This window comes from Hippopotamus amphibius, chromosome 11 (genome assembly GCF_030028045.1).
Source record: "Hippopotamus amphibius kiboko isolate mHipAmp2 chromosome 11, mHipAmp2.hap2, whole genome shotgun sequence".
In the NCBI taxonomy this organism is placed as follows: domain Eukaryota; kingdom Metazoa; phylum Chordata; class Mammalia; order Artiodactyla; family Hippopotamidae; genus Hippopotamus; species Hippopotamus amphibius.
In genome coordinates this window covers 101,923,009-101,935,375 of record NC_080196.1, presented here as the reverse complement: position 1 = coordinate 101,935,375, position 12,367 = coordinate 101,923,009, and the positions used below count along the sequence as shown (strand labels likewise).

Sequence of the window (12,367 nt, the reverse complement as noted above, 5' to 3'; positions counted from 1 at the left end):
GTCAACCATCTGTCAACTTTAAAGTTCTATCATAAATCTACCAAAGAGTAACAACATCAATGAAATCTAATTTCCCTCTCTGCAATTAAGAATCCAACTGTTCCATTAGAAGCCGATCCACAATCTGTCAAAGGGATACGTAACCTCTCAAAAACACTGATTAAAATGAAACTAGCAACACCTTGAAGTAATAAAGAAACACCAAATGTGTGAAGCATACTCAATTTTTTAAACTTTCATCTTGAGTAATACATAAAGGAGGATCCAAAGATAGTAAGTATATAAATTCAGTGTGGGGAGAAAAAGAACACTAGACAGATAATTAAAATCCTGGGAGCTATTCCTAATTCTGAGAGTGACTTGATCACCAAGCTTGGACCAGACACTCAACCTCTACAGGGCTTACTTTCCTCATCTATAAAAATACAAATGTTAGGATCTCTACAGAATCCTAAATTCTATAATCTAATCAAAAATAACAACACACACAAAGTTTTTAAGTGCTCTTTCTCCTGCTGACTCTACGCACAAGCAGAGAGGCACACACTCTGAATTCAAGCTAATGAACTTTCTGCTAAGTTTTCCATGTTTGGATCCCTCAAACACAGTTATCACTACAGCAAAGTTTATAAACTGGATTATGAAAGTATGTTACTTTATAAGTCAACTTAAGAAAAGAATCTTACTTCAACTTTTAAAAGGATGTATTTCTCTAAATTTATCTCTAGTGTGCTGAATTCTACTCTGAAGAGCAGGGCTGGCAGGGAGAGGGTGAATCAAACACTATCTATTCTGTCATTAGTCCTAATCTACTCCAAAAAGGCATTCTGCTTGGTTGGCAACCTCAGGCTGACTTGTGTGTATTAGGCTGACTTGTGTGTATTAGGTCCAAGCCTGTTCCTTTCTCCATGGCAAAAAGCAGCGGACTTGGCTGTTTTTAAACCCTTAGGATAGGTCTTACAGAACTTAAAACAACTACAACACTTAGTCCTTCTAATCTGAAGAAAAGGCTCTCTGATGGAGCCCCAGAATGTTAAGAATTGGAAGAGATCTTAGACTCATTCTACTCCAAGTTCATCATTTTACTGATAAAGAAATCAAAGCCCAAGAGAGATTAAAATGAATACCCAAAGTCATACCAAGTTTCCCAACTCTCAGACTCATTTCTTTAACTTATAGACTATAACAGTTACTTTCACCTGATGCCAGGATACATCACCCAAACACAAAAGCCATAAGATGTAGCACCCATTCAAGTGCTAAAGTATAGCCAAAAAGCTCTCAAAATATATGGAAAGGAACAAAGAGAATTTCTTAGGAATATATTTCTCATGCATGAAAATAAAGGTCAAAAACTGATTCTGTGCATAAAATTTCACTCTTTGGATCATGTGTCAGGCGTGAACTCATTGTAAAATCCAGACAATTATTAAATAGGCAATAAAAACAGGTACAGTTCATACTTTCACTATATTTAAAAACGTGCTTCATATGTGAAAAGAAAGCCCATTCTAACATATTATTGAAATTAAGGGAGGCAGACATATAAAAAGATTCATTCTCCACCCACTCTTCATCAGATGTACAAGTCAGTAGAACTAGACAGCAACAAATACAGAACTCTTCCTGCTTGAAAAGAATGTGGTGGCGGTGGGGGGGGGGGGGGGGGGATTAAAACAAAATCAACCAATTCAAATTATCTCAAATTTCAAATTAAATTTTTTCCATTCATTATTGGTCCAAAACCAAATTATCTCAAATTTTATTCAATCTTCTACTGAATGCTTTCACATAATTGGAAATAAGACTAATTTACTTCCAGCAAGCTTCATTTGAGAAAACACACGTCAAAAATTCTGGATTTTTTTGGTTTTTTGCTAAAGTATTGGCATTTACAAACTTACAAAATATGTACAACCTACAAATAGAGTACTTCACTCCATTTCCAACAGAACTTCTAGATTCCAAACTCAAAGCCACTGAACTTGTACCTTAATAAGACACTTTATCATTGAATACATTTTACAGTGTATTAAACCAATCTCAAATGTAAAAATACAACAGGGAAACAATTATTTCAGCATGAATGTGGCATCATGGGATGGTTATGCTTTGTTTCATTTAACATACTAAAAGGTACACCAGGCACGTATACTATATAGATATATAACAAAACCATTCCACCTCTAAATCAACATGTAATTACACCTCAGTAATCCAGTAACAGCTATTATTCTTGATTCTAAAGTACAATTATCACACATCTTGAAAGAGCTGTTATCTTATAGATAACCAAATATCCTAATGTTCTTTAATCAAAGTATCATTAAAGCCTATTTCTTCCAGACCCTTTAGTTTCAATTTATCAAAATTTTCCAAAACGTAGAGTTGAAGTTTCATAACAAACCCAAATACAAGCAGTCACACAGACTTAGGTTATAAATACCTAATGTCTAAAGAATCCATGTGGTCAATTTTGTTTTGTTTTAATTATACTATCTTTAGAAAACCAAAGGTAAGTTTAAAAAGAGTTTGCCTAAGAAGCAGAGCTACATAAAGCCAGATTCAAAACCCCTCATTACCAGTGTTGTACCAGATGCCTGTGATCAAGGGGTGGAGTGGGTTTTAGAAGGCGGGACTTAAAAAAAAAAAAAAAAGCCTTCATTTTCCCAGACTATTTTGGACATTTTGATAACATCTCTTTCTCTTTTTCAAAATGTCAGGCGTCTTTAAAGGAAAAGCTTTTCTGTTGAGTGGCTTCAGGATCTCTCGACTTTCACAGTACAATTAAACCCTTCTCCTGTGCAGATAGAATGAACCATGTTCAACCCTGGCACATAACAAAATCATTAAATCTAAGACGCCTCATTTGACAGATGTCTCATTAAATTCATCTCAAAGTTGAGGTAAGAGATGCCTTTGAAAAGTGGGGAGAAAAAACCACATGTTAACTCTAAGAAAACTTTGGGAGAGAACTCTCTCAAAACCCACATAGAGCTTCATTCACGTGAAACAGAAGATATTAACAGTGTGTGGCACATCTAAAATCTCCTGCCATGGGAGAAATGCCTCTGTGCCTATGTGTGTTTAACACAATCCCTGGAGACCCGAACAGGAAGGAAGGCTGAAGATTCAGGACACACACCACCAGCTGCTAATAAAATTCCACAAATTCAATTCTACAAATGTTTAAACTAAAATGCCAAGAATTATACTAGCCTTGGATCATACACAATGTCAACGAATGTTCGAATTCAGCACTCTATAAAGAAAGAGAATAAAAAACAACAAAAACACCTTTATATTTTAAAAAATAATAAGAATCGTGGGATAACCAATATTTAAAGTAACAATCTTATAGCCACAAAAAGGTAAAACTTTCAACCAGAAACTTCATAAATTCATTTACACTCACCTCCTCTCCCTACAAATATTTCAATATATAAAAAAAAAAACCCACCATTTTAGGAATAGCTATGAAATTCAGGGAGAACAGCTTATGCTCTAGCTCTATATGACATATGAATTATAAAAACTGAACAGCACAGTGACATCAATAAAGCATTATTGATCACTAAAGTACGAATAAGTTTGCTTTAAAATGAAAGGTTTACGATGTGTTTAAATCCAAAAACCTACTGACATTGAAGTTGAGGAAATAACTTTTTTGAATATATATCATACCATTACAAAAATTAGCACTTAAGTGATATCTATTCAGTAGATATTGTTTGAATATTAATAGCTGAATAAATAGATGAGTGACACGCGAAAAAATAATTAAATAAAATAAAGGTTTAAGCAAACCTTTCCTGATAGCTGCTTTCAATACTTTACAAGTAGAGCTATGTTTTAAAGGAACTGAAAGGTTACACCTCCACTCTCAAAAGTTATCCACTTTTCAGATGAAGTGTTAATGCTCTATACCCAGTGAAGACTTATAGTTTAACCAATGAGACATGCTTGCGTTAAGAGAATAAAGAATCATTAAGGTAAACTTTATCTCATACCAACTTAAATGCGCATATGACTATTTGCAACCAGAATATTCAGAACACTTTTGTATTCTTTCTGTATTGTCCACTTATTTGCCAGTCTTGTTTCTTTATGTTAAAAACAGCATGATAAAAATAGAATCATCCACATTTCACAAGGAATACCGCTTTGGACTAGAGGATAATATCACTTCATTACCAACAAAAACAGCATATTTCCTGAATGCTTTTAACCAAGTGAAAAATTCAAGCGTAAATGAAATTCAGCATTGATTCATGGAAAGTGATATGAATTGTAAAACAGAATATGTATACTCTCTCTTCTCAGCTCTGCCAGGAACTGAAAAACCACAAGCAGGAATCAAAACTCTCCATGCATCAGTTTCTCTATCTGAAAAGAGGATTGACACTGACTCCTCCCTAATAATGTTTCTGAAAGGACAAATGAGAAAATTTATGTGAAAGCCCTTTAAGATTTTTGAAGATAACAAGCCCAACATATTAGTAGACATTATCAAACCACAGTATGAAGGGCAAAACAGCACACACTTTACATGAAATATAAGTATAAAATTCAATTATAAAAAACAACAAAAATAAAGTTAAACCCTTTGTTCTTAAAAGGACTGCTTAAGCACACACTGGTGTCACATGTTCATACCACATTACTCAATACTGCTGTAATTATAGTAATAAGAGACCGCTCGTCAATATTACAGCTTAATGCTGAACTACCCCTTCTTGGTTTCCATGCAGGAAACCGTGTAAGGTTCGATCATTCCCATAAGAGCAAAAGAGAAGAAATATGAGCAGGTGAGGATCTGTTCTCTCAAACAATCCCCAAAAGTCACACATAAAAATATCTTGTCCAAGGTTCACGAGGCACAGCAGGTGTACTCTCCATTCTGTCAACATCCTTTCCCACTATTACAATTTGAACTGAAACAGCTAGACGACTAAAGCTAAAAGGCAGTAGAGGAGAGTCAAAAATATAAAACATATAGTTTAATACTGCCCTGGATCAACGACTCAGACCCCCCCAGGGTGTCCAGAAGATAACCTCATTAAGGTTTTGAAGTCTATAAGCTATGCTGAGCAACCTAAATTCTTGAATTTTTCTAAAACCTAAAATTACTCTTTCAGGTAAAATTTAAGATGGCTGATTTAAAGGGAAATTAAATGTTAATGTACCTAACATACTTAATACTTCACCAAGTTACTTAAGATAAAGCTATAATTAAATTTTTTCTTATTTTAAGTCAGCTAAAAGAATGGTTGCTTGAGAGGCGCGATAACAATTTTCAAACTAAGTTTTTATCAACAACTCCGTAATCATATAGTACCTTTTGTCCAAAGCCTTTTAGCTCATTAAAGACTTTCATTTTACTTTACCTAAATAAATATTTAAATATTCAAAGCAACCACAAATGGCTTTCAAAGCCTTTTAATAATAACTTGGGCCAGGTTATAAATACTAAAATTTAATTGAAAGGCGACCTCAAGAGAATGAAAAGTTCTCCACTGGACAAGAACCTCTCAAAAAAAAAAAAGAAAGAAAAAAAAAGCAACTGATAAACAGATAAAGCAGACAAACAACAGATACTGAGCTCAATTTAAATATAGGAAAATATTCAAAAGCTTTCAAAGGCAACTTCATTGTCTATACTTAACTTCAACTACACATATAAGCAAACAGATACACAACAATAAGTTTAAGAGTTGTATGTAAAATTATAAAAATGAATGTGGTACAAAACACCAGCTCAAAGGGTCTCATCTAAAACAAATATTAATTCTCTTAAGGAAAAGAATTACTACCAAAACATACCATTTTCCTGTTGGGTATCCTACATTCCACAGGAGTATTTCTAGGAATCTCCTGCACCTTGGTACAAACCTCCACTGCATGTGAAGTCCTGATAACGTTCCTATGATAAGTGAGACCACCTTATAACAAGGCCCTTTGTTCATCAATAACTAAATTTCTCTGCAAAAGTTCAAGCGGACTCACTATACAGTAAATTTTGTTCTATGGCAAATGAATATCAACACAAACATTTGCTATATTAATTTAGGCTTAAATTAAGCTCAACTCTGCATATAATAAGCAATTAGACATGTTTATAACAATCAGTCATCTTCCCTCTAGGACAGCTGCATACTGGCTTCATTTTCAAGAACAGGTTGGATGCTGTGTGTGGCCTCCTCATTTTACTAGTTACTTTTACAAGTGTATACAAAGAGGTATATATGTATTTACACTGCATATAGAAATAAAGCAAATAAGTTCAGAATGAAGTAACAATTACTGCTTTTCATAAAGAATGAAACAAAAAAGATTAAAATGAGCACACTAGAAATCTGAGATTTAACCAGAGAGATAATGTCACCTTTACATTGAGATAAGTTTAAACACAAACAAAAAAACCCCTATCATCCACTGAGAACATTTTAGACACACTTGAAGAGATAATCAAGGGGAATCAAAGATTTAAATGTCATGAATAGGACACCTGAAACCTTTTCCCATGTACGTTTATCACGAGCAACAATTCAATTATGAGGAAAAGAAGGGAAGCAGAGCTCTTTGCATACAAAATATGTTCAATACTGCTTACTCAACATATCACTTGCTTTATATATATTTCTTTCAATGTAACTGATTGGTTACAAGGGCATTTATCATTCTCGTGTTAACAAAATATTCTCATTTCAAGTGTGATTACCATTTAACACTTTTGTAAAGGAACAGTATTTTACAAATTGCATGAGCCACAGGAGAAAAGGATATAGTTGTCGCTCCTACATGAAAAAAAAAAAGTCACCTATTTTCTAGGCCATAAACTTTTAAAGTCTTGCCATCCAGTTAGGATATCATTTTCAGATACTGCAAATGCTACTGTATTATGGTATGGTTTTCTTTATGAGGCAAAAATCCATAAAAAAATCCACTTGAATTACAGAAAAACTTCAATAAATGTAAAGGAACATCTCACCAGTCTTGCATATCTCAATGTGAGAGTAAAGATTTTTTCATTCAGACTGATTAAACTGCTACTACGACGCAAGGTGGACCAAAAACATATTAAATTAGAAAGAATGGCTACAGATTAATGAAATTACAAGTGTGATTATTCTTCCTCCACCACCTACAACCTAAGTGCGTAAATAATTTTGTATTTTAGTAAATTTGGAGATGTAACTCTCCTGATATAATTCTGTTACATTAACTTTGTTTTAAATAAGATTCCTTATCACTAAGAACATAATTCTTCAAACCAGAGGAGACAAAGGACACAATTTATTAAGCTCAAATACCTAACCAAGATCTATAGCTCCCTAATTAAGCATCAGCCAAGTCTTTAACCAAAAGAGCATTAGCCACCCCTAGTCAAGAACTTGATCTAACGTAGCAACTCTATCTCAATAAAGCGGAAATAGAAAAATTTTAAGAAGACCCCTAATTTTCTAGAAATGGGGAAAAAATGAGGATTTTTAGATCACATTCAAGAGGCAGTAATCACTTAAAGTCGTACTGTGATCTCTACATATCCCTACTGCAAGTCACATAGCAATGGTCACTTCTGTGTATAAAGGCTACAAGTAAGAAACTGAGAAAGAGGCAAAACCACTTTTGATGCAAGAATCGAACTTGCAGAGGAAACTGAAATAAAGCCAAAAAGAGCTGAGGAAAAGCATCACTAAAGAGGATCTAGCTGCTGACTTCTATCGAGGACTAAGTGGGCAAATGAGCAGGGGAGCGAGCAGAAGGAGGGCACCAGCTGACGGGGAGCGAGCTCCCGGGCTGGAAGGGCAAGGACAGGGAGACGCAGGGAGGGTGTTCCGGAGCGTTTCTCACAGTCACTCTCCTCCGCAGGTATCACGAGCACGTGATGTTTACCTGAAATCCCAAACTGCCTCAAACCCAACCAGCCGGCGAACAAGAGGCCCGAAGGCAGCACCTTCGCTGTTAAAGGCACCACTGCCTCTTTCAGGAGTATCTGCCCCCTGTGCTTCCTGGTGGCCCTGCCACCTCTCCCACGCTGCCTCCCAACCTCGGAGCCCCCAAGAATGACAAAAGCTCGCAGACTTGAAAAGTATCACTCAACGTAGTATCACACAGATCGTCCGTTGAAAGCTGTAGAGGAGTAACAAAGACTCCCGAGGACCCACGCGGACTCGACTTGGGCAAACATTTCTCGGTACCTTGGAAGTGCTTACTCCCCACGCGTCAAAGTGCAGGTGATTTCCTTACCTGCATAGAAGCGGATGAGGCAGCCGATCTCCGGGTCCATGCCTTCCTCCTGCACCCTCCACAACTCCCCAAAGCCCAGCTGGAAGAGGTAGTCATTTTGGATCTGTAACGGCTTCTCGTCCGCCTCCAGGCGCCGGGTGGTCTCTCCGTGGAGCTGCACGTACAGGGTGGGCGGCGGAGGCGCCTTCTCAGCGGTCGCCCCGTTCCCACCCGGGGTCGACGGGGGGCAGCCGAGGGCCGCTGCCGCCGCCGCCGCCTTCTCCTCCCGAGGCCGGTCGCGGGCGGCGATGGCCGGGCCCTCGACGCCCCTCTGGGCTTTCGGCTGCGGCGGAGGCGGGGAGGCCGGCGGGGATGGCGGCTGGACGCCCGCTCCAAGCCGGGGCAGCCGGGGCTGGCCCGGAGCCCCCGTCGGGGTCGAGGCCGGGGCCGGGTCCGCGTCCAGCTCCTCGGACGACGACGAGCAGCCACCGCCGCTGCTGTAAGGGTCCAGCCGGTCCGACACGCTCTCGGCGCTGGGGCTCAGGCTGAAGCTCTCGGTGTCGGAGGCCAGGCCCGCGGCCGCGCCGTCCAAGGACCGCGGGGCGCCCGGCTCTCCGAGGCTGGAGTCCGAGGGCGCGGGGCTGGCGCGGGAGGCGCAGCGCGCCCACCCGGCCAGGCCGCCGAGCAGCGGCAGGTCGGCGGGAGGCGCGCGCTGCGGCCCCCCGACGGCGGCCAGCCCGCTCCTCCCGGGCGGCGGCCCCGAGTCCCGCGGCTCGGCGAGAGCGAGCCGGGGGCCGGCGTCTGGGGGCCCCTTGCCCAGCACCTTCACCACGCCGCCACCTTTGTGGCCCACCTGGAGCAGGCGGGCGGCCACCTCGCCGGCCGTGGTGTCCAGCGTGCAGAGCACCGGGCGCAGGTAGGTCGAGGCCATGTGGCGGTCGAAGACATGCACGCAGCCCCGCTGGAGCTGCTGCCGCACCCAGTCCCGGTCCGACGGCTGCAGCTGCAGCATCTGCCGGTGCTTCTGGAGCAGCGTCTTCCTGTCCAGGCTCCGGGTGCACAGCGACGCCGAGGCCGAGCAAGAGGCGGAGAGGCCGGGGGAGTGCGAGGCGGCAGCCGCGGACGACGACGACGACGAGGACCAGGACGACGAGGCGGCGGCGGCCGCGGACAGATTCCTCTTCAGCCGCCCTCTCCTCAGCAGCAGGGAGTTGGCGCCGCCGGCCCCGGGCCCCGGGGCAGCCCCGCCGGCGGTGGGCTGAGGCGCGCCGCGCCGCCTCCTGCGACCCGTGCCTCCCGCCCGGCCGGGCAGCGGCCCCGGCTGCGCCTCGCTGGGGGCCTCTTCCCGCGCCCCGCCGCTCGGGGCCGCCGCGGTCAGCGCGGGCTCCGGGCTCCGGCCGCCCCCGGCTGCCGCCGCCAGAGCCGCCGCTGCCGCCGCCGCCGGAGCCGGAGCTCGGTCCTCCCCGCTGGTCTCGGGGAGTCGCTGCGCCGTAGCCGCGGCGGCGGGCTCCATTGCAGTGGGGCTTTGCGCTTCCCCCCCAGCTCCGGAGGCAGCGGGCGGAGAGCGAGGCGGGGAGGCGAAGGTGGGAGACGGCGGCGGCGGCGCGGGAAGAAGGGAGAAGCCAATGGCGTTAGGCACGGCCGTTCCAGGGGATTATGTGGCACTTCGGAGCATTCCGTCGGTGTCCCGGTGTTCCATCCCGCGCGCCCGCCCGTCCGGCCGCCACCGCCCCCCACCCCTCCGCCGCAGCAACACACACGCCCTCCCCGCCCGGGTCGCGGGCGCCGGAGCGCAGGCCCCGCCCGCTCCCCCGCCTCACCCCGGCGAACCAGCCGCGAAGCTGGGCTTATTGAATATTAATCACGCGCCGGGAGCGGGAAGGCGGGAGCCGGACAGGGCGGGTGCTCCTAGGAGGCCTCATGAATATGCATCACCTGCATGACGGCATTCCAGGCTGGAGAGGGGAGAGCGGGAGGGCGGAGGTGAGGCGGGGCTTCAGGGTAAACAAACGCGACGGCGTACGGGGGCGGGGCTGGGGGCAGTTTCCCGGGAGGTTCCTGCGCGGGCCTCAGAGAGGGGGTGGCAGAGACGACGGAGGCGCGCGGTGCCTCTTGGGAGTTGTAGTTCTAGTGTGCGGACGGGCATGCCCGAAGGAAACATGGCGAACTACAAGCCCCAGAGATCCTTAAGCTCTGCCCCACCTTGCAGCCAACCTTGTGCCCTGGACAGTGGGTATTATGCCCTCTGCTGTTGAACTCCGTGCTCGGGAATGTTCTTGTTCATTAACTTGTGCTTAGCCCGCCCACTCCCGCTCCCCAGAAGACTTTCGTTTTCCCTGGTACTTGAAAGAGAGGGCTTTGAGGGATTCTAAACGGTACAGAGGTCTCCAGGCTTTGGTCTTCACCTCCACTAGCCATTGCACGTGCTTGGTGGAAATCGTGCCACCCCGACCCGCTCCTCTCCAAGTCCTACATCCGAGAAGGAAAAAAGCAAAGGGCTGGGATCTCATTTTTCCCTGTTGATCTTAAGGTTAGAAATAATGACACAGAAAGCGATGGAAAGTAGAGGGAAAGTTGGAATGCAGACACGGTGGAGTATGAGATGGGTCGATTCTGTATGTTCTTCTTAACGTCTTCCCTTGTTTTTTCTTTCAACATTAAGGAAAAAATTATATTCTACGGTTACGTTATTCGTGGTCTGAAAAGTTGCACTTTCTTGTCAGTTAAAACAATATTGTAGGCTAGATTAGAGTAGCGTACTATTTGAAAGGATTTAGTAAACCCTTTTAATTGAATTACCATTCCCCTATAGTTTTATAAATCTGGATTTCACATGTGAGACTTTTTCGACTGCATACTATGCAGGGCCTGCCTTAACTTCAATAAAGTTACTAAACTTGGGGGTGAATTGGGGGTGACGGGTTTGAGGAACAAGGAAGGAGAAAGAGAGAGAAACTGGAACTTGTAGCTGAAATAACAGAAACTAATAAGGGCAGCGAAAGTTGTACTTGGGTTATCTACACAGTTTCACTGAAGAAGAATGGAGGAAGTTCCAGGACCAAAAAAATATATTTATCTTGATTCTTGAAATTCCTGAAAATGATTTTCTATATTTTTCGTTTGCAGTATTATCTCTTGGCTTCATGAAACAAATGTTTATTCCATTTCGATTCAATCAACAGCACAGAGTTACATTTTTAAAATTAAGAAGAATGCAAATTCTCCCAAGAGACATGATAGTCAATTAATTTAACAAATAATTATAAACATATACAAGGTACTCTGTTACAGCAATTGAATAAATCCTTGAATGAATGAATGAATGAATAAATAAATAAATAAACAAATAAATAAAAAGACACTGTCCTTGCCTTCACAGAGTTTATAGATTAGAAAGGAAGAGGTTCAACAAGTGAGAGGGATGTGGAGGAGGGGAAAATACCAGGTGCCATGGGAAGAAGCAAAAATAAAACAAGGGAAATGACCTAGTCTAGGGAGTCCAACAATAGAGACCTCATTTCAGATGAAACTTTCTGGAACAAATGAAACTGAGTACTTGCTGAAGGATAAGTCTCTGAAAGAAAGTAAGGCAAAGAAACAGGTAATGATCTCGAAGATGAATTTGGACTACACTAATCCATATGTACATTGAGTAGCACCTAATACAAACTATTCCAGAAACGAAAAGAACAGTATTTTAGTTTAGCCTTCCTTTAATAAGGTTTAAAAACAAAGAGCATGTTAAATTTCAGTACTAAAACATGGACTATTTACATTTTAGTTCCTTAGTTAATTTCCTATACAGCTCTTTAATTTTTCCTTATTAAGAAATATAGGGACTTCCCTGTGGCGCAGTTGTTAAGAATCCACTTGCCAATGCAGGGTACACAGGTTTGAGCCCTGGTCCAGGAAGATCCCACATGCCACAGAGCAGCTAAGCCCATGTGCCACAACTATGGAGCCTGTGCTCTAGAGCCTGAGAGCCACAACTACTGAGCCCGTGTGCCACAACTACCGAAGCCCTCAAACCTAGAGCCCGTGCTCTGCAACTAGAGAAGCCACCACAATAAGAAGCCAGTGCACCGCAAGGAAGAGTAGCCCCCACTCTCCGCAACTACAGAAAGCCTGCGTGCAGCAA

General features: G+C 43.1%; 1 protein-coding gene across 1 annotated transcript in view; it reads right to left on the bottom strand.

Moving 5' to 3' along the window:
* PHLPP1 (PH domain and leucine rich repeat protein phosphatase 1) overlaps positions 1-10,085 on the bottom strand; it is a 201,452-nt gene extending 191,367 nt beyond the window's left edge. Inside the window, exon 1 of the mRNA XM_057698882.1 lies at positions 8,251-10,085. Coding sequence (XP_057554865.1) covers positions 8,251-9,742 — 1,492 coding nt within the window. The 5' untranslated portion in view covers positions 9,743-10,085. The remainder of the gene's footprint in view (positions 1-8,250) is intronic.
* Between the last annotated feature and the right edge of the window lie 2,282 nt (positions 10,086-12,367).